This window comes from Carlito syrichta, unplaced genomic scaffold (assembly GCF_000164805.1).
Source record: "Carlito syrichta isolate Samal-C Ts95f unplaced genomic scaffold, Tarsius_syrichta-2.0.1 Scaffold305648, whole genome shotgun sequence".
Classification (NCBI taxonomy): Eukaryota; Metazoa; Chordata; class Mammalia; order Primates; family Tarsiidae; genus Carlito; species Carlito syrichta.
In genome coordinates, this window is record NW_007249744.1 from 250,243 (window position 1) to 273,124 (window position 22,882).

The window sequence follows — 22,882 nt, forward strand, 5'->3', positions numbered from 1 at the left end:
ATTGAGCATCATTTCATGTGTTTACTGGCCATTTGCATATCTTCTTTGGAGAAGTAGCTATTCAAATCCTTTGCCCATTGTTAAATTGGGTTATTTGTCTTTTTACTGTTACGTTTTAAGAATTCCTTGTACTTCTGTATATTTGATTTAAAAATATTTTCTTTCATTTTTTGATTGTCTTTTTACTTTCTTCATAGCATCTTTTGAAGAACAAAATTGTCTGTGGTTAGAGGAGTCTGTGGTGGAAGGATAGACTGGTCAATTTCTTTTTTTTTTAATTTTTAATTTTAAATATGTGGGGTACAATTCAGAATTAGGTATACAAATGTTCTTTATGCAGGTCAGGTGCCCTCGTTGATGAGATGTGCCTCCCCTCCCCTTGCAGTTTCCCACTACTGCCAATCCCTTTCTTATAGTATTACAAGAGTGGTTTAAGGTCTGCTTGTGAGTAAGAACATGTGATACTTGGCTCTTTGTTTCTGTGATAGATAACTCAGTATTATAACCTCTAAGACCATCCAAGTTACTGTGAAGTTCATAATTTTGTCCTTCTTTATGGCTGTGTAATATTCCATTGTGTATATGTACCACTTTTTTTATCTAGTCCTCTTTCCATAGGCAGCATGGTTGGTTCCATGTTTTTGTTATTGTGAATAATGCTGCAATAAACATGCATGTGCGGGTATCTTTTTTAAGAGTGATTTGAGTTCCCCCAGGTATATTCCCAGTAGGGGGATTGCAGGGTCATTTGGGAGGTTGATTTTTAGTTCTTTTAGGAATCGCCACACTGTTTTCCATAGAGGCTGTACTAGTTTACACTCTCACCAACAGTGTAGAAGTGTTCCCTTTCTGCTGCATCCTCTCCAGCATCTGTTGTTTTTTGAGTTATTAATGATGGCCATCCTGACTGGAGTTAGGTGGTATCTCAGTGTGGTTTTAATTTACATTTCTTTGATGACTAGTGAGGCTGAGCATTTTTTCATGTATCTGTTGGCTGCTCGTATTAGGCTAGTCAATTTCTAAATAGAGTCCAGTTTATTTTTTCTTTTGTTGTTTGTACTTACGATATCATATAAAAAAATTGCCTAATGCAAAGACGTGAAGGTTTGCACCTATATTTTCACCTAAGAATTCTGTAGTTTTGGCTCTTACATGTAGGTCTTTGATCTATTTTGAATTAATTTTTGTGTATGTTGTGAAGTAGAAATCCAAAGTCATTCTTATATATGTGAATATTCAGTTGTCCTAACACCATTTGTAGAAATGACTGTTCTTTCCTCATTCAGTAATCTTAGCATATTTGTCAAAAATCAATTGACCATGAATGTATGAATTTATTTCCAGACTCTCCAGTACTATACTGTCTTTTCACTGTGGCTTTGTTGCTGTCGTTTAAATTGGAAAGTGTGAGTCCTCCAACTTTGTTCCTTTTTCTTTCTTTTTTGAGTTGGAGTCTCACTCTGTCACCCAGACTGGAGTGCAGTGGCCGCTCCTGGCCACTGCAGCCTCAACCTGCTGGGCTCCAGCGATCCTTCTGCCTCAGCCTTCCAAGTAGCTGGAACTACAGGCGTGTGGTACCACACTCGGCTAATTTTTTTTTTTTTTTTTGACTTATTGTAGAGATGAGGTCTTGCCAAGTTGCCCAGGCAGGTCTCGAACCCGCGGGCTTCAGGCAATCCACTCACCTCAGCCTCCCAAAGCGCGGGATTACCGGCTGAGCCACCGAGCCCAGCTCCTTTTTCTTTCTAAATTATTTTGACTATTCTGGGTACCTTGTTATCCCATTTGAATTTCAGGATCAGCTTATTCTTTTCTGTAAAAAGACAGTTGGAATTTTGACAGGGATTGCATTTACTCTGTAGATCAATTTAGGGAGTATTGTCATCTTGACAGTATTGTCTTCCATTCCATGGGATGACTTTTCATTTAGGTCTTTAATTTCTTTTAGAAGTGTTTGTAGTTTTCAGAATAAAAGTTTTACATTTATTTTGGTTAAATTTACTCTTAAGTATTTTATTGTTTTTAGTGCTACTGTAAATGGTATTTTTAAAATTTTGGATTATTCACTGTGAGTGTATAAGAATAGAATTGATTTTTGTATATTGATCTTATATCCTGCAACTTTGCTCAACTTGTTAATAGTTCTGTAGCAACTCTCTATATACAAAAGATTATGTCATCTATGAATAGAGATAACTTTGCTTCTTCCTTTCCAGTCTGATGCCTTTTATTTCTTTTTCTTGCCTAATTGCCCTTGCTAGAAGTTCCAGCAAAATGTTGAATAGAAGTATCAAGAGCAGACATCCTGGTCTTTGTCCTGATCCATTAAATATGTATTAGCTTTAGGTTTTTCAGAGATGTTCTTTTTTTTTTTTGAGTTGGAGTCTCACTCTATCACCCAGACTGGAGTGCAGTGGCCAATACAACTGAGGGAGTTCCCTTCTAGTCCTAGTTTGTTGAATGTTTTTATCATGAGGGGTTGTACAAACTTTTTCCTGCTCTCACACCACTCAACCACAGCACTATACACTTCTGTGATCCAGATATGTGAGATATTTCTCCACACATCAAGCAATTTCCCATTGGACACCAACTGGGGTTCTACAATTTAACTCAATTTTGATACCCACTAGAGTTAGTGTAGACCCCACAGGTTAAGGGCTCAATCCCACTAGACTTCTCCCCACTTCAGGTGCCAGTCTCAAGCTCATAGTAATTGAACTAGTTTGCACTTCCACCAATAGTGTAGAAGTGTTCCTTTTTCTCTGCATCCTCACCGCATTGTTGTTTTTTCCTTTATTAATGATGGCCATTCTTACTGGAGTTAGGTGGTGTCTCATTGTGGTTTTGATTTGCATTTCTCTGATGATTAGTGAGGTTGAACATTTTTTTCATGTGTCTGTTGAAGTCAACTTTTTTTTAGCTTCCACATATGAATGAGAACATGCAGTGTTTAGCTTTCTGTTCATGGCATATTTCACTTAACATAATGTCCTCCATTTACTTCTTGAGTATTAAATGTGTGTCAGACCTTCACCCATGTGGCCTTCATAATGCCTGTGATCAGGTTGGAGGAAGAGGTTAACGAGAGGCATGAGAATGCAGCGAATAGCATGGTACAGTCTCTAGGAGGCAGGGTTTAATTTGGATTTGACAGGAAGGGTGTCTGACCAGATGATGGGAACAAGCACGAGGCATTAAAGCATTTGGAGCAGGATCCCGTGAGCCCAGAAAGGTCTCAGAGTACATCCTACTCGTCCTTCCTTCTAGGGCAGGTATTGCTTTATCTCTGACTTTTGCTTATGCACATCCCCTTTCCATTCACATCCTTCTCTTTGCCCCTTCTTTCCTTCACTTTCCTCTCCAAGTTTCTGTAGGAGGAACAGATAAAAAGAACAAGAGAGGTACAGAAGACAATGCTTATGCCAAAGTTAGATTCATGTGTACACATGCACTGCAGGGCAGCTTGGGAGCCAAGGCACTATTAATAATAATAATAATTTGTAAAGAGCCAACCTTTTCTTGTTTTCATTATATTACCCTTAGTTACATCTGAATGTTGTGTTTTCCCTATAGTCTAGTGGCCAGGAAAAGGCGGGTAGGGTAAAATAAAGACTGTTGTGTTTCCTTTTTGTAGTTGAAGCTTCATGGTTTTTAAATGAGGATTTTTTTTTTAAGCCACCTTGATTAAGTACAGGCAGTATGGTTGGAATTCTTTGGAGAGAGCTGTAGTGCAATGGGAACATTCTTTCCTCTAATGGAAGCTTACCCAGACCGCCACCCCACCTCACCAGCAGAGAAACTGGGCCTTCTTTACTAGCTGGGGGTTATGAGTAAATGGTACCTGTCACTTTCTCTTTTTGAGCCTGTCTTGGTAGCCTACACAGTTAAGCTGGTAACGTCTCTATTTAACAGAAGTTGGTGGCCGAGTGCCAGTGAGAGGGAGGCTCTGGGTCAGGAGGGGTGAGGGCAGGGCTTTTGGCTCTGGTTTCACTGTCCCTGTTGCTGTACATCTGCCCCTCTGTGTGGAGAGGTGGGACCAAAGAAGCAGCTTCACAAGATGACCATGTCTTGGTCATTGTGGGGTTTTTTTGGCGACTCAAGTCATAGTGACCCAGAGACCTGCACTGCTCTGTGGAGATGGATTCTTGTATTTATTCCTTACAGTCTTCTCTGAATTTCTTTCTATATAGGATATATCTTTATATCCAGAAAGGGGTTAATTGATTGACTTTTCTTTCTATTTATAACAAAAATAAGTTCTTGGTTTAAGAGTCCCTGATCTCTCTGTAGAATAAGGAGCAGTTTAACATTTTCATCTCTGCCTTGCCATCAACTGCCTAGATCTTTAAAGAGCTGTTCCGTGTTTCAGGAAAAACTTTTATTACTGGGACGTCTCCATGGAAACGGAATGTCTGTTTCATGAGGATCTGTGGCTCCTACAGCTTTCTCCCTACCTGGTGTTGACCCTGTATTTCTGACGTCATGGTCACTTGTTTTGTTCCACTTGATATGTCACAGGCACAGGATTTGGCTTCAGGTGGGGGATGCAGTAGTAAGAGCATGAACTCTGGTTTAAAAATTTTTTTAAATGTGTTTAACGCAGAGAGCCACAACAATTAAGACAGAAGGAAAAAGAGCTGTAGTAGCTCATTAATAATTCCACTGTGCATAAAGAATCTTGCCTGGAGGGGATTTTTCTTTTACTCTCATGAAGAAACACAGCTGGGAATTTCACTTTCTACAGCTACCCTTGCAGCAGCATTTTAAAGCTGCTCTCTCTGTTGTAGACTTTGATCTTGTGTAGTGGGGTCAGAGCCCTGGATGGGTCATTAAGAAATGCTGGTGGTCTGGTTCCTCCCTGGAGGGACAGCTATATGCATCACAGAAACCAGTCCCAGTGCCAGAAGCTCCAGTATTGCCCTTTTTGTTCTCCAGGAGCCTGAGCCTGTCCCTCAGCAAGTCGGTGTGGGCCTTGTAGGCCCCTGTGTCCCAGCCCTATATTGTGCCAATATAAGGAAGAACAGTAGTTCTGGGGTACATGAACTAGAGACAGTGTCTGGTGCCCGGCAGATCCGAAGAACAGTAGACTCTTCTTGTTTCTCCCGTCTTCCTCCTTGAGCTCACCATCCTCAGCCTGGGAGGATATAAGCATGTGTGGGAATCCAGCAAATCCATCCTACATTTAAGCTAAACAAGAGACATGAAAGTGGTCTTCTCTTCAGGGGAATGGGAGTAGTGTTTGTATCTGGAAGCTATCTTGTTGACTAGGCCACCTTGTATTTCCAAGCTTGTGTGACGATCCAGCAAGCTGTTAACTTTGATTTCACTGTGAGAAGTGCTGACTGGACCCTCTGCACAGTATAGAGTAGTTCCTTGGCCCTGAAGAGCACAAATTGAGAGACTGTAACTGGCTGGCCATGAAGCTGCCAGATGCCTGTTCAGAGTCCTCAGAAGAGGTTTTACTACACTTTTTACTGCTCCACACACTGCTCTACACTCCTGGAGACTGACAGCCAGGTCACTGGTACAAGATGTGGTGGCAGAATGTTAATAAATATTGATCAGAGGAAAAAAGTGCAGAGGGATTGGTCAGCGAAGAGGCTCCCCTGTGCCCTTCCAGGTTTCTGAGCTCTCTAGGCATGGCTCTAACTGCTGCACAGAATGTGAATTGTAGTTCCTGATGACCTATGGACATGTATAAGCACAGAAAAGAGCATTTGTCTGCACAGTGTTCCTACTTGGAGACCTTTTCAATGGTAGACACAGTCTCTGGCAGAGTCCTTTAGGAGACTTCTGTTTCTATAGCAGTACCTTGCACTAGTTTCAAGTTGCCTTTAGTGTGTGCTCATATTGTTTTACTTCTTTTCTGCTTTTAACACAGAGGGAACATGTTTCCTAACTTTAGTTAGGTATATTTTACTAATGGTTCATCACAGCTGGCCACTGTTCTGTGGCTCAGGAGAACTGAGCCACCTGTGCCTTTCTGAGGTCTGATGTCTTTTGTTGCTCACATGGTTTCCAGCCTCATTTGTATGAAGCCCTGTGGCATAAGCCTGGCTGAGCCCCACATGTGTTATACTGTTTCTCTTTGGCCCAAACTAGAGGCTATGCCAGCAGTGTTGCCAGAGCCCAGGTAAGGAGAAAGTGCTTCCCTTGAGCTCCAGTTGTCTGGCTCCTGCTGTTTATAAACTCTCTGGCAGATTGGAGCAGCAGGAGTCTTGGTCACGCTATGTACTTGTGGGTTTTAAATTAACACATTTCATTTACTGCCTTGCTAGTTCCTTGCTGGGGGAGGGGCCTGGAGGTTAGTGATCACTTGCTGAGCTCTTCGGCCCAGGGAACAGAGAAGCCTGTTGGTCTACTCAGGTATTCAAGGACTATAGCCAAAAACAGGTAGTGATATTCCAGGGTTGGCCAAATATAAAAGGATCTTTTTTGGTTTGTTTTAGGGTACTGGGACCCGAAAAGTTTTCATTTGGGCATTCCCTTGCTTACTACTATTGCAATTGAAATCCATGAGTACATAGGCTCCTAATCTAGTTCTCTACATTTAACAAGGATAAGTACCATGGCTGTCTCCCATCATGGTGCTGGGAGCTCTCTGATCTTATTTATTAACATTCTGCCACTACATCTTGCACCAGTGACCTGGCTGTCAGTCTCCAGGAGCTGTGGTTTGCAGAGGGAACTTATTAATTAGATTTCCTTGCCCTGCTTTATGCTCTACCCTTGTGCCAGAGCTTGACTCACCTGGAGGTAGATGTGTCCTTGTTGTCATCCAGGATGTTGTCATCATTTTAAAAGTTGGAATAAATCATTTTTTCTGCAAGGATTAAAAGCACCCTCGTGGGATTTTACTTTTCTCTGAACTGCTTAGTGTGGATTATGTAATTTGTGTTGGGGACTTCTCCTGTGTCTCCATGGGTTGTGGGACAAAGTTGACCATGGGGCTTTCAGTTCCAGCCTCCTTTCTATCCCTAGCACCTGGGCTTTTCTCTGTGCTAAGGAGAAAAGATGCCTCCAGATTTTAAAGTGTTTTTACGTGGAGACTTTGGCTTGAACCTGGGAAATGAGATTAGTCTAGAATCAAGGATTTTAAAAATAACATTTGGAGATTGTCTCTGTTAAAGTAATATGGTATCATTGTGGAAATACAAAAAAATAAAATAAAATAAAACTTAAATCACCTGTAATCTTACTATCCAAGGAGAACCACTGTTATGTTTTTGTAGATTTCCTCTCAATCTTTCTTTGGTAATGCATATAAACATTTTAATAAAACAGTATATTTATACATTTGTGTATCCTGGTTTTCCTTTCTTTTTCTTTTGAAACAGTGTCTCACTGTCATCTAGGCTGGAATGCAGTGGTGTGATCATTGCTCATTGCAGCAGTGAATGAGCACTTGACCTGAGCTCAAGTGACCCATCCACCTGGGCCTCCTATGTAGCTGGGACTACAGGCACAAGCCACCACACCTTGCTAGTTTTCAGAAACAATTTTGGGAGGTGGAGTATTACTGTGTTGCTCAGGACTCCTGGCCTTGAGCAAACCTTTCATCTTGGTCTCCCAAAATACTGGGATTACAGGTGTGGGCCACCCACTCACTGTGCCCTGATTTTTCAAGCAGTTTTTTGCCATGAGTGTTTTCCCATACTGCTATTTTAAAATGTTAATTTTGTAAGTAGCTGATATTCCATCATGTTAAGGTATCATAACTTATTTAGGGTGTCTCTAATGTTTTCCTATTAGAACTCACAGTGAGACATGTCTGACCCTGTCAATCGCGGCCAGCATGGCCACGCCCATTTCCGATTGTGTCAGCAGTCTCTAACTATCCCCTTCTGTCTTGCAGATTGTTTGCTACATGAAGAGAACTTCTCGGTGAGGTGCCCCAAGCACAAGGTGAGTCAGAGCCCCAAGAGCCTGTGCACCCGGCATCAAGGGTGGTTCCTCCCAAAAGACCTAAAGACCAGGCATTGAAGGACCTAACCCCCAACTGTCCCAAACTGTGCCTTAGGCTGCCGACCCACTCCTGGCCCTGGGAAGTGGAGGAGCACAGTGCTCAAAGAAGAGAGACATGCATGGGAGCATGAGCACCCTGAATGGTGTGAGGGTGCCAGGTGAAATGTGTTTTGGGGGAGGGGTTTTTGTGTATTTATCAAGAGAAATAAGAAGCTCAAACTCAATAAAACTACTGATGTCCACTTTAATAGCACCCCAATTCACTGTTTGGCATTTGGTAAGATTGGTTCTAGGCCTTGAGACATAAGCAAAGGCATTTACTCAGACTAAAAGAAATAGCATTGACCCCAGGGCTTTGGGGAAACATTCTCTTCTGGTTGTAACTCAGCAGAAGCCACCTGATGGTGTGCAGTTGATGGGCTGCCACTACCCCACTTCACAGCTTGTTTAAGAGGTAGTTTCATAGTCCCCTCTTTTTAGGAAAAGGTGGAAGTACGAGGTGAATGACCTGTTTCTGAGAAAACACATGCATTTTGGGGGAGGGGAGGATGTGGAAAGAGAGCCCCAAAAAGGATTGTAATGGAGACTGCTGACACCTGATGTAGTGGCCAGACTCTCTCTGGCTGAGGTCACACTGACACCTGGTGGTCACTGGCCACTCACAGTCTTCAGTCTCCAAGTAGAACCAGGATGTGGAAAGAGAGCCCCAAAAAGGGTTGTAATGGAGACTGCTGACACCTGTCTGTAGTGGCCAGACTATCTCTGGCTGAGGTCACACTGACACCTGGTGGTCACTGGCCACTCACAGTCTTCAATCTCCAAGTAGAACCAGAAAGTACTAGGAATTTGTTGAGAGGTCTACTATCAAAACACTCCTGAAAGATGCTTACTTTTGCTTTTCTTTAAAAATTATTTTCAGAGGTGAACTGTAGGATCTGTGAAATTCTTTATTTTTACTTAATCTTCATGTTATTTTTAGAGCTTACCCTTTTTTAATGGTCGCATTTTGCCTCAGAAAACCCTGTCTGAATGTCTCCTGTTTGTCGGTCAGTACTGACTCTGCCTTTTCTTTCCTTTTCTGTGTGCCGCTCCTGTCCTCCCCTCTGCCCTCCCTGATGCCCACACTCTGTTTTCCCTCCTGTTGTGTCTCCTCTTGGCTTTGCCGGTGTCAGCCTCCCCTTCCGTGCCCTCTCCCCCCCTTGCAGAACAAGACCGCGAAAGGCAGCCTCAGCACAGAGCAGTCGGAGCGGGGGTGAGGGGGGCAGTGTGCTCGTGGGATTGGACAGGACAGCAAGCACAGGTGAGTCGGGGCCACCCGGGCTCCTACCATCACCCTGCCTGGCTCCCAACAGGTGTCATAGACTCTGCCTTCCTGCTTGCTCCAGGCTGCACCATCAGCTTTTAATCGCATGGATTACCAACACCAGGTGTTTTCCGTTTGTTACTTAGTTCTCCAGAATATCTGTGGGAAGGTGGTGGGGGCTTCAAAACTGTCCACTGCTGATTGGGGTTCAGGGAGACTGTTCCTGAAGTCAGCCCTTTAAGGCAGCGCTGGCAAGTAGGCCTTGTGGGCCATGCTCCTGAGAGCAGAACATGACTGGCTTCTGGGATGCACCCTGTAGGGCAGGGTGCTTCTTGCCAGCAACCCCTGGTCTTTCCCCATCTCAGAAAGGGTTTTCTAGCCTTTTTGAGGGCTAGAGAAGGGATCTGTTCTTTTTAATTTACTACATCTCTATTAAACTTGTAGTGTATTTTCCTTTGAAAAACAAAATTCTCCATGCTTTATTACTTTAAATCATTTTTTACCCAGTACTTTTTTTTGCCTTAGGAAACAAAGGGAAGGAAATTCTTCTCAAAGATTTAGTAAACTTTAGCATTCAATTTAATTTTGCTCTTAAAAATCTTACTCTTAAAAATCTCTAGAGATTGAACTGTGCTTTGTGAGTATCTGTGGGATTGTGGCCAAGGCTGACTCGGCAGGTGTCTGTGAAAATAGGATTGTAGAATTTAGGTCTTGTTAAACCACAGGTCTGCATTTTCCATACTGTTTCATCCTCCCTGCCTCACTGAGCTGCTGAGGGATGAGGGGAAACAGTCTGTAAAGGGAAAAAAAAAAAGCCAAAATGTACTTCAGGATGAGGTGGAGTGAACAGGTTGTCTCAGTATGGGTTGAGAATCATTTGTCTCTACTGGAAGGACTCTGTGCGACTCTGGGAGTCTGACCCACACAGCTTACTAGGCCTGTCCATTTCAAGCAACAGCACATGCCTGGCTACTCTGTGGAAGGTGTTCTCCCTCTGTTATACCTGGGAGGTCTTCTGCCTTTCTCTGGAATACCCAATAGTAATTTGAGAAAAAAATCAAATTCATCTGAGAATGTGGCAGTTTTCCTCTTCTGAGAAGCCATTTGTTTCCTAGGTGGGAAACCAACCACCTAGGAAAGCTACCAACTTCTGAGGAATCCCCTCAGCTACCCTGCTCTATGATGGTCTTTGGGGCCAGGTGAGGCCTGTAAATGACTCTTATAGGGGTGTTGAGTGAGTGTTTTGCAGTAGTGTTTTTCTGCCTTCCTCTTCCAGGGGCTAGGCTTGGCAGTGGAGGGATCAAAGCTAAGCAGGGAGGTGGGCAGAGGCCATCGCATGTGTTCTTGGGTCACAGGAACCAGATGATCAAATGGAGCCCTTTCTGTAAGTTGTCAGCATTGGTGAGCAGCAGCTGGACTTCCCAGCCTACACTCCTTTGCCTTGCATCAGGGCAAGGTAGCAGTTTAGATAGTTTTTAAAGAACTGTTTCTGTGGGTCCTTCTACATGTCCTGGGCTGAATGTGTCACTGTGCCTGGGCAGGCCCTGCTATCTTCCATCAAGGCGACTGTGCCCAACCCAGATGGTTAGAGTCAAGGTCTGTATTCCTGAAATGTGTCCTGGAAGACCTGGTTAAGGAATTTAGTGCTTTTTGTTTTTGTCCTAGAATCCCAGCTGTTTCAGAAAAAGAAAGGTTGGGCCCTGGCATGGTGGGCATATTTCTTAGGGATTCCATTCATTGTCTTGTTCCTCTCTTGCCACTCTTGGGCCCTCCCAGCTGACAGGGCTCTCAACTCTTGAGCTGAACAGTAAGCTTGATTATTCATTCCTCCCAAAATTGAAGCACAGAGTGATTAGGAGGTCTGACCCATCATAGAGGGTGGTCTTAATCCATTGAAGTTGGACCTCTGGGAAGGAAAGGGTATTGCGTCCAGTCTTGCTCCTGAAATCTGAAATGTTTTCTTTATATGCTCTTCCCACCAAACGGATGCCTTCTTCTGGCTTCTCAGTTAAGTAGAGTGACATTGGGGATTGTCATAGTCCTTCAGGCCCAGAGTACACCATGGAATTGTTTAGTGGCCCTGATGATTGGACATAAATACACACTTGATTACAGTAGTGCTCATTTTAGGGTCCATGCTGGGAATAGAGAGCCGCTGTTATTGGATACCCCAACCAAGACAGGGAAAGGACAGTGAATGTGTGTATATATGTCTACCTCTTGGCACCCCATCTTCTCAGGGTGTGTTGTTAAGCACTGTGTGACCAAGGCCATGCTACTGTGTCTCTGTGCTTTAGTTTCTTCTGTAAAAACAGAAAGAAAAATGCCAGTCTTATGAGATTTGGTTAGAAAATGTCTAACATACCAGCATATTCTGACTCGAGGCATCAGCAAGTGCTGGGCACAGTGACTCTCACAGCCCACTGACCTCCTATGCCTGGCTATGTGTTTCTAACAGCAGGAACTGGAAGGGTCATGGCAGCAGATTGAACCTTGCAGCTGCCCCATCTGACAGAAAATACCCAGGGCTGGGGGTTAAAAGCCAGCCACTGTGGGTACCCCCCCTCCCCCTGCCAGCATGTGAGGAAGAATGCCTGAGAGAAAAGGTTCATGGACAGCCATCCAGTGAGCTGCCTCCTGCCCATTTCTGAGGACAAGGAAGCAGTGTGGCAGGCTTTTTGTTGCCTGCTCTCTCCTTGTGCTGAGACCGTTGTCTCGCTGGCTTCCGTGAGGCTGCTGGGCAGGGCTTTGACAGTGGACCCCTATGCCCGGCTCTCCTTGTCATGTCGTAAACAAGGAGGCCCCCAGCTTCCCCTTCAGGCCCTGTGAGCAAGTGGATGGGAAGCAGCAGCCTTCATTGGGGCCGATGCTCTGTTCTGGATGCAAGGGGATGCCACCTGCCCACTTGCCCTGCACACAACAGCCATGGAAGGAAGCTGAGCAAGACGGGGAAGGGGCAGCATTCTCCCTGCCCCTGGAGCTGGATATGCCACACAGCCCATCCACATGTGAACGAGTGTCATGTTCTAGGGTTCCCCTTCCTCCAGGCTGGTCCAGGGGACGTTCTGGGGTTCTCTCTCCAGAGGAGAACTGAAGTCTGTCTACTTTTCTTTCCCACCAGCCCTAGCCCAGGCGTGAGTGGCTCCTGCACCGGCTACTCTTAACAGCAAGCATGATCTTCACCTCTAGTCCTGTCTCTCCTCTGCTTCAAAGATTCCTGTCACCTTTCTTTTCTTTTTTTATTTAAAGAGACAGGATCTTGCTCTGTCACCCAGCATGTAGTGCAGTGGCATGATCCTAGCTCACTGTAGCCTCAAACTCCTGACCTCAGGAGTCCTCTCACCTCTGCCTCCTGAGTAGCTAGAACTACAAGCACCACTAGGCCCAGCTAATTGTGGGGTTTTTGTTTGTTTGTTTGTTTTGTTTTTTTGGGGGGGGTCTCACTATGTTGCCCAGTCTGGTCTTGAATTCCTGCCCTCGAGTGATATTTCTGCCTTGACCTCCCAAAGTGCTGGAATTATAGGTATGAGCCACTACACTTGGTCCTGTTGCATGTCAAATAAAGTCCAGACTCCTATCCTTGCCTCCAAAGGCCTGTGGGCGTCTCAAGTGACTCTAAGCTCCTGGCCTCCTTCAGGTATTCAGGAGCTGGGCTTCTCCCCTCCAGCTTTTGTACACATAGTTCCCTGTGCTGGAAACACTTTGCCTCCCCATCATCATGTGACACTCCATCCATCTCATCTTCTGGGTCTTAGCTTAAATATCACTTCCTCAGAGAGGCTTTCCCTTTCCAAATCCCTGTCTAAACTGCCCCCCTCTTTTTCCTAGCATCACCATAATTTCAGATTGGTTGCTTGTTTACTACCTGTCTGTCCACCTGACTATAAGCTGTGTGAGGGAGGGACTGCATCTGTCTTTGCACCATTGTATCCTAGCCCAGAGCAGGGCACATAGTGGTATTGAGCCTGTGTTGAAGGGGTGGATGCATCCCAGAGGAAATAAAAACCTCTTGAACCCTCACTGTCTACCCTAAATTAGTAGAGAGTTAGATTTCCCTCCATCCCTCTCTCTCAAGGTAGGAATTATATCTGGACGGAAGCTGACCAGGTTGGATGGTGTTGCAGTGATGGATTCTTGCTGCATTTGAGAAAGGCAGCCTTGGAGACTGGGGTGGAAGGATACAAGTATCCCAGGCTCAGACCACAGGGGTGTAGCTGAAGGAGAGCAGAAAGGAGGGTATGACAGAGAAGGGGAGGGAGGGAGCAAGTGGGGGAGTGTGGGAAGGCTTTGGCTCAATATGAAACCCTGTGCACTGGCAGCTGGACATCAAGATGATGTTTTAAAAAGAGAATTGACGATCTGAAGCAGGAATGGCAGAAGACTCACTCTGCTCAGGCCAGCTGGCACCACAGCTGCTTCCAGGCTCATTGCCTGGGACATGGCTTTCTCCTCTCAGCTATGTCTCATGCAGTGGGACAGGCAGTCCCTAGGGTTTGGCCAGGAGAGCTTTGCTGGGTGTGAGCCCCAATCCCATGTCTAACCACCTATGTGGCTTTGGACCACATGTGTCACCTTCCCAACCTTGAGCTTTTTGTTTTGAAGATGGGGGTCAAGTGGGTCAGTGTTACTACAAAATAATGTCTGTAAAATTTCTAACACAGTGGCTGGCACATAGTAAGTGCTTAGAGAACTTTCTTTCTTTCCTATTCTTCCTACTAAAGGAACAGTTTTTTAAGGTAACTTGAGAAATTAGGGTCCCATTATATTCAGGATATCCTGTATTTGGGCCAGTCTAGTTGATGGACCCTGGGGAAAGTCCCCTGTTGGGAAGGCCAGAGGGCAGAGCCAGCCTTAGGCTGGAGGTACTGAAGGACTGACACTGCATGGGCCACCAAGTGCACCCGTGGCACCTCAGGGAGGGGCCTGTGGTCAGCAGTGCACAGAATTGACTGGCTAGGCAGACCCTGGGTGCTGAGGCATGCTTCAGTCTAAGCAGGAGAGGGGGAATGGAGGGGGTTGGGAGGGTACAGAGCCTGCAATTCTGAGAAACAAAAAGATTGGGGTACAGGCCCAAGTCTGCTGTGCACAGGCGGAGAGGTCAAACTCTGCCCTATCCTTCCCTCCACAAGCAGAGCCTGGCAGGGTGTGTGCGGGCATCTAAACTTGATTCACATGGACATTCCGCAGCCCCAGCACGTTGATGCCCTTTTTAGTGTTCCTTGAGGTACACATTAGCTTAGCCCCGGTCATCTCATTTACAAAGGACTTTTGGTTCCTGGAGGTAGCTTCAGAGAAGGCACAAGGACCAATTTCTAGTACTGTTTCTCTCCCCTTTCCTGGTGGCCTTAGTGTCAGGAGAAGCAGACTGAGGCAGTGAAGAATCTCTCTGTGCTGGCGGGGAGGAGGAAGCATGGACCATGAAAGCTGGTTGATGTCTGGAGCCCAGAGCCCCTTCAGGACTAGGGAAGCCATACCATTGCCATGAACATTCTGGGATGACTCAGCTACTGGCCTGTGTTCCCAGGGCCTATGTTTACCTGCTCATGGTGACATTATGCCGCCGGAGTGTTTTCCTGCTCATTAGTGTTTACGTCCTTGAACAATGGCTTGTGTCCATGTGTGCTTGGAGAATAGTACATTCTTAGCTCCTACAGGCAATAGCCCTCTTATGAGTGAACTTTATGGAAGCAGAAAAGAGATAGCAGTATCTGGGTTCCCTGGGATTTATTTGTTGATAGAGGGCACCAAAGAGGGCTTGAGGGAGCAGTGAGGTGAACCCCAGTGACAGTCTCAAGAGCACAGTAATCAGCAGAAAGTGAGTAAGGGATGAGGCTGCCACCACTTCTGGCTTTTGGTGTTATTTTTCTGTACTAAATTCCTTGGAAACTGCTGTTTCTGTTTGAGACCTTTGTACTTGGGATGGCCCATGAAGCATTCTACAGAGAGCCTTGGTACAACCCGTCTGCTCTACATGGGCTATCAGAATCGCCTTCCTGTGCCTGGGCTAGAAGAGGAGAGAAGCCCAGCAGCCCAGGGGTGAGGGAACTGGGTGCCTTGGGCTGCTGAGGAGTCAGAAGGATTAAAATATTCCAGCTTTGTGTGAGCCTTAGAAAAAAAGCTGAGACCTGCCCTCCCTGTCAGAGACCATAGGAAGAACATTCTTTATTAAGCTTAAAGGACTGGCTGTATCAAGTAGAGGCAGCTGTGAAATTGCCCTGAGAAGCTGGACTTCAAGGAGGTTCCACAGATTGACTGGTGCTCTAGGTTTCAGTCATGGCTGGGTGCCTCAGCCACCTCTATCTCAGCCCTGCCATCAAGTTCAGAGCCAAGCCGTAGGTCTAAGTGCTGGGGTCCCAAGCGTAGCTCACTATGCTCGGTGAAGCTCCACAAGCTGCCGCACCAGCTGGGACCATCCCGAGGTCACAATCTTCTCCTGGTCGCTATTCCTTTCATGCACTGAAAAGGTAGGCATGGCCCTGAACCTTCAGAGTCTGGCCCCAGCACCCCTGACTGGATCATTGCTGCCTTTAACCACGTTCCAGGTTTAAACCCATACAGTGGCACTGGCATTGGTCTTGGATACGTCCCACATCCGTAGCACATCTGCAGAAGGGTCTGAGTGCAGCATCCCTTCTGAAAGTCCCATCCCATTCCAGTGGCACCACAGAACAGAGGCTGTTAGTGATGGACCATGTGGAGGTTCTCAGCCCTCAATGTCTGTTCATTGTCTTCCAGGTGAGACTGTGGAGATGAGAGAAGGTGGTGGACACTTGTGATGGAATGGAAATCGTCCTACCGTGCAGCCACACCCCACCCCGCCCTGCCCCGCGTGCCTGCCCATGCCAGCACTTCCTTCCTAAGTTCTCACATCACACTCAAACCGGTGACACCACAGGAAAGAAAGACCCAAGATGTTGGAGTGGCTGTTTCCATGGACACAATCTCCATAGTGACAATGTGGGGGGAGGGGGGAGGGATGGGATGATGGGGAAAGGGTGGGGGGAATTAAAAGGGAGGGATAAAAAATATATATATATAAATCTATTTTTAGTCTGGAAAGACTTTGTTTAAATGAAAGGTGCGCTATCCCTTTTGATTCTATTTTAAAATTATCTAGTTAAATAACTCCAAATTTGTTCCAATGACAGTGAAATCTAAATGTGAAATTGAACTGAACAAACCCTCATCTCATAAAGGACGGGGTATGTGTGGCTTTGGTCTTTAGCCTGTCTCACACCAATTCAGAAAACACTAGACCCAGGATTGGAAGAGCAGACAAACCACACCAGAACCATCCTTTTGTCATTAATTTGTCTCAAAGAGGAAAGGTTTTAGGGGGAGGGGGATGTAGGGGCAGTCCATGTTTTCAAGAGTGGGGGAATGATGTCTAAACACAAAAATAAATTTTTTTCATTTCCAGAAACACTATTTATTTATTTTTAAATTTTTATCTTTTTGGAGGTGAAACTGGCAGATGCCAGAGGTGATAGCTGTGTCCTAGGTCACGATGGCTGGTGAGGAACCCAAGGGCCCCACCAAGTGTACACAGCAGCAGGTAAAATCAAGGAATGACCTGCCTCTGGGGCCCTCTGTCCTCTGGGGCCCTCTGTCCTCAGCACATTCCGGGCAGCTGTGCCCTGACCCACAGGGACCCATGGGGACAGGAGGAGGCCCAGGCCTCTGCTGCCTGAACAGGCAGTGTAAGCTGTAGGCAGTGACATTGGGGGGAGGTACTGTTAGTGTGATCAGTGTGGGTTAAGCTGACCAGGAACACCCACGTAACCCTTTTTTCTTTTTGCTTTCATTTTTATAAAGGAAAAGGAGGCCTGTCAGATAGACAGCCCTATGCTACTCAATTCTTTATGTTGTATTGTTTTGCTTTGTTTTGTTTTGTAAATTGTATAATTTTTAAATATCTGAGTTTTAAAAAAAGAAGAAAAAGTACAAAAAAAATCTTGTTAAGGCCTTAAGAAGGGGTTAGTGCATCTTTCAAGGGTCACTCTGCCATGGGGATAAAATAGCTGTTTCACAAACAGTTTTATTTAAAAAAACAAAAAACAAAAAAAATCAAAAAATCAAAAAATTAATAAACTTCATTTTAACCTTGTTTCCTTTTTTTGTTTAATACAAAGTGAATGCATCTCTTTCTTCTCCCATTTCAGTCTCCAAAAGGTGGCTTTGATTCTGCTCCAGAAGTAGCCACCATCAGACCTGGTCTGTCAGATCCTCAGTCACTCTAATGCTGGGCAGCCCTTCAGCAAAGCCTGAGACCAAACAAAACCCAGGGCTCTTCTCTGCCCTTACCTGGGTGGGTGGGTGGAAATCAGCCAGTGTGTAGGGACAGATTTACTTAAGTTGATATGAGGACATATTTCCTATCAACATTAATTTTAAAGGTTATAAAAAATGCAATGTTAATGGACTTTTTTAGAGAACAGAAATATTGGAAGGAATGTTGGGAAGTAGAAATAAGCAGTTATAAATGAGTTTTTGTGTGTTCATCCGTTTGGGACTGCAGAAATGGCAGATTAATTTCATTTTAATAGCAGTACGGTCTAATTTCTCATTTTGCTCTGCCAGAATGGAGGTGTGGGTGGGTGCACTGTCAGCTGTGGGACCACACTCAGGCAGCTGAATGAACAGGACCTGCAGAGAAATTATGACGTTTTGAACTAGTTGGCTTCCCATTCTGGCCCTGACTTGGCACTAACACAGTTAAAATGAATGTGATTTCAAGTGTGAAAGGCTATACCACAAAACTTGAAAAACATGTATCTTGAAAATATGTTTCTGAATGTTTTTCATTTTGCTTTTTGTTCTTTTGTCCCCATGTGATTTGCTGATGACTCTTGAGTGGGACACTTGTGATTGTTCTAAGTCCTTCCTTAAATTGGCTTCAAAAATGACCTTTGGGGCTGGGCATGGAGCCTCACACCTATAATCCCAGCATTTTGGGAGGCTGAAGTAGGAAGATCATTTGAGGATGGGAGTTCGAGACCAGCCTGGGCAAGCAACATGGCAAAACTTTGCCTCTACAATAAATAAAAAAATGAGCCAGGTGTGGTAGTGCACACGTAAAGTCCAGCTACTTGGATGGCTGAGGCAGAAGAATCGTCTGAACCCAGCAGGTCGAGGCTGCGACTGTTGTGATCATGCTTCTGCATTCCAACCTGGGTGACAAAGTGAGACTCTGACTCAAAAAAAAAAAAAACAAAAGAAGACTTTAACTGGTTAATGATGGTGTTACACACTTCCCTCCTGACTTGGCTCTCTCGTTCTGCAGTAAGCCTCAACTGCTCATGTGCTTTCAGCTCCCACATCTTTTGAGTTGTTTGTTTTAATAGGTTTTTAAGGAGCAATTTTACGTTCATAGCACTATTGAGCAGAAGGTACAAAGAATTCACAAAAGTCTGTTTCTCCCACTATCAGCATCTCCACTAGAATGGTACATTTGTTACAACTGGTTGACACATCATTATCACCCAAGTCCATAGTTTACATTAGGGGTCACTCTTAGTTCTGTACATTTTATGGCTTTTGACTAATGTATAATGACATGTATCCACCATTGTGGTATCATCCAGAGTAGTTTCACTGCCCTGAAAATCCTCTGTGTTCTGTCTATTCATCCCTGCTTCTCCCTAGTCCTGACAACCACTGATCTTTGTATGGTCTCCATAGCTTTGCCTTTTCTAAAATGTCATATCGTTGAGATACAATAAGTAGCCTTTTCTGATTGAATTCTGCCTTCTGAGTAATATGCATCCAGTGTTCCAGCATGCCTTTTCATGACTTGATAGCTCATTTCTTTTTAGTGCTGAGTAATGTTCCATTGTCTGGATGTGCCACACTTTATCCATTTACCTGATGAAGAACATCTTGGTTGCTTTCAAGTTTTGGCAATTATGGGTAAAGCTGCTGTAAACATCCATGTGCAGGTTTTTGTGTGGACATAAGGTCTTGACTCCTTTGGGTAAGTACCAAGGAGCACAATTGTTGGGTTGTGTGGTAAGAGTATGTCTAGTTTTGTAAGAAACTGCCAAAATGTCTATACCATTTTGTACTCCCACCAGCAATGAATAAGGGTTTTTGTTGCTCCACATCCTCATCAGAACTGGGTTGTATCAGTGTTCTGGATTTTGGCTATTCAGGTATGTAGTGTACAGTTTTAAAATTGTAGCTGGACACAGTATCTCACACTTGTAATCCCAGCACTTTGGGAAGCGAAGGCAAGAGGATTGCCTGAGCCCATGGGCTCAAGACCAGCCTGGGCAACATGGCGAGACCTTGTCTCTACAATAAATCAAAAAATTAGATGGCTGTGATAGTGCATGCCTGTGGTTCCAGCTACTTGGAAGGCTGAAGCAGAAGAATGCCCTGAGCCCAGCAGGTCGATGCTGCAGTGGCCGTGAGCATAACACTGCACTCCAGCCTGGGTGACAGAGTGAGACTCCAACTCAAAAAAAAATTTTTTTAATTGTAAAAAAAACCCAAGAAATTCACCATCATAACAAATGTATAGTTCAGTAGTGTTAAGTATATTCATGTTGTTTTGCATCTGGTCTCCAGAACTGAAACCAGTCTTGCAAAAACTGAAACTCTGTATCCATTAAATAACTCCCCTGCAGACTAGCCCTGCTCCTTCTGGAGTTTTGCATTTGTTTCTAAAGTATAGTCAGCCCTCAGTATCCATGGGTTCCACATCTATGAATTCAATCATGGATCAAAAATACTTGAAAAAAAATATGATTAAAATAATAGAAATAAAAGTAATACAGTATAGCTATTTACATAACATTTACATTTTATTATCTAGATATGATTTAAAGCATGCAAAAGGATGTGCATAGGTTATATTCATATACTATGTCATTTTACATAAGGGACCTGAGCATCAGATTTTGGAATCCAAGGGGGTCCTGGAACCCATACCCCCTAAGATACCCAGAGACAACTATGCCACTACCCATTAACCCATCACCACCCCCACATACCTGCAGAAATGCAGGTGCCCTGCTGCTCTTAGGGCCACCAACTTGGCATCCAGACTCTGCCCCTCAGCACTCTGAGTCAGGCCCAACAGAAACCTGTCTGGTGAGAGGAGCTGGGAATTTGGAAGCTCCTCTTGGCACTGCTACGCCTAGAAAGAGAAGGGCAAAGGCGAGCAAAACGCTCAATCTTTCCTACCCTTCTCGGTGCAGTCCCTTCCTGGCTCTGCATCAGTTGGGCATTGCAGCTTCCTAACTGATTTCTAGAACACTACAAAGATATTTTGGCTCATACAATGTCATTAACCCAGGTTTCTGTAGGGAAATGAGAACCTGTAACTACCTAGACCACCTGTTTCCTGATGTAACTGATGTCTCACTTGGCTGTGTCCAAAGGGCCCACTGATGCATAGTGCATTTTACACCATGACACGGGTGATCCTAGTGTTGGGAGGAAGGCAGGGTGAGTGTGTTTTTAAAAGATAATAAATCCCAGGAATTTCTGTACTAGTCATTAATGGAATGTGATGTCCAAACAGTAAAGAGCAGTTGCTCGGCATGCATTGTGGATATGGACCTAATGCTGCTCTGTGACTTCAACCTTGTTACATGATATCTGAGCCTCAGTCTCCTCTGTGTCTTCCTTGGAGACAATAAAACCACCTCCTTAGTAGGCTGTGGGAGGATTAATGAGTTGGAGCACACAGTCTGATCAGCAGTGCCTAGTACGTAAGTGCCCAGTCAGTGCAAGCCACAGTTGGACAATGGTTGGAAAAAGCTATAGGCCTTATCGCTGAAGGTTTTCCTCATGCTACCCTGTCCTGAATTACAGGCCTCTGGCGGGGGGCACTGCCCATGTTACCAGCATGCCTGTCCCTGCTCTTTACAACCTCATTAGGATGACTGCTGGGGGGCTGACACCTCAAAAAGCCAGAGGTAAATAAAGGCAATTTATTGAAGGCGACCATGTGATTATGCACTCGGACCACCCTGCTAGCTCAGACAGTCCCAGGTAGAAAGGTGCTGCCACCTAAGACAGGGAATAGTCATTCACCTAAGGCAAGGTGGGAGGCCACTGGCTGGATCTGGGAAGTCCCCAGGGTGTGCATGGCTCTTGCTCTCCTGGTCAGTTGCGTGGCCTCAAAACTCTTCTCCCTACTCCCTGCTCCCCAGATCCAATCCTCAGCCAGACACACAAAAGACCTCTCTAGCTACCTTAATTCCCACTGCCAGGGCCACGACCTACAGTGTCAGGCAGTTCCTCAGTTTGCCAGTCAAAATTTTCCTCTGTGAAGACTTTCCAGAAACTCATGTTCCAGCCTGGAGCAGTGTCCCCCATGACCCTCAGCACTCCTGGCTTGGCTCATCAGCTATCTGGCCTTCTTATTCCTCTTGCTCCTGAGCACGGGGCAGGGTACCACCCAGTTCTTCCTGCCATGCCCAGCACTAGGCACAACTAGTAACTCCAGCTTGAGTGGAACTTCAGCCACCCTGTGCTGGGTAAGTGCCAGGAACAGACACCAAGGGCAAGGACCTTCGGAGTCACCCCACACCTGCCCTACCCTCACCCCGTCCCCTCTGGCAGCAAGTCAACATAGTAGCTAGGCTCATGGCAGAGGACAAAGGCCAGCCTCTGTTTCCTTTACAAGGGAGCAGACTAGACTTGCCAAGCACTCAGGGTGAGCCAAGAGTCTCCTCCCAAGTCCCCTGTTCCTAGAGTGGTAGTGGTGGTGAGGGGGGGCCAGGTGTGCACAGTGGGCAGGAAGGCAGCCATGGGCTGCTGACAGGAGAAGCACTGGTGACACTGGCCATGGCTGTGGCCAACTTCCTGCTCTGGTAGACTCGATGCACTGGCATTAATTCTGGGCTGCACGCTAGCCACCAGGCCCCATGCCAGCACCAGGGCTGAGCAACCTGCTACATATGTGGACTTCCATAACTTACCATACTGCTTTGGCCATGTGGTGGAGGGCAGCAGAGTTTCTGGGAAGATACCACCCACATCTGTTGCTGAAGCCAGAGAAGGAATGAGGTAGCGAAGAGGCAGGATTCAGAGGCTTCCTGGGGGAGGACATTTTTGCAGGGCCTGCAGGACAGTTTGGATTTTGCAAAAGCCAAGGTCTAGGAAGGCAAAGGCCTGGTGGGGAGGACCTGCCAGTAGATTTCCAAATCTACTGTCAAGATTTGGAAAACATGGAAGTTGAGAGAGATGCAGTAACCTGGTTCAAATCTTTTGCCACGGTAGGTTCTTGACCCTCACACTCACCTTCGTGAACTTGTTTCCTCGTCTGTAAAATGGGAAGCTACCTGGGGCCTACTGATCAATTTTGGTGACTCTGGCAAGGTCACAGCTGGGTGGCGGTTCCAAACTGAGTTCCTCGACTACGGAGGATGTGACCCACCGGGATCTTAGGGCCAGGTCTCCTCCTGTCCCTGGCTCACTACCAGCGACCCGGGGTCGTCCAGGACTTTTTCGATGGAACTGGAACCTGGAGCCTGGCGAGAACTCGGCTTGATTGATGGACGCCTTGACCCTCCGTCTGCAGCTGTGGCGCCGCTTGGGGGACGTGTTCAGCCTGCAGTGGCCTGCGCGAGGCGCTGGTGATCCGTGCCGAGGACACCG

The 22,882-nt window shown here is 45.6% G+C and overlaps 1 protein-coding gene across 2 annotated transcripts in view; it reads left to right on the forward strand.

Moving 5' to 3' along the window:
* Positions 1–17,378, forward strand: part of TCF20 (transcription factor 20) — a 116,769-nt gene extending 99,391 nt beyond the window's left edge. Inside the window, exons 4-6 of one of the 2 annotated variants that reach the window (XM_008061983.1) lie at positions 7,859–7,908; positions 9,141–9,268; positions 16,007–17,378. In XM_008061983.1, the coding sequence (XP_008060174.1) occupies positions 7,859–7,908; positions 9,141–9,224 (134 nt within the window). In that variant the 3' untranslated portion in view covers positions 9,225–9,268; positions 16,007–17,378. The remainder of the gene's footprint in view (positions 1–7,858; positions 7,909–9,140; positions 9,269–16,006) is intronic. The other variant, XM_021714421.1, reaches the window with a different exon arrangement.
* The last annotated feature ends 5,504 nt before the right edge of the window (positions 17,379–22,882 follow it).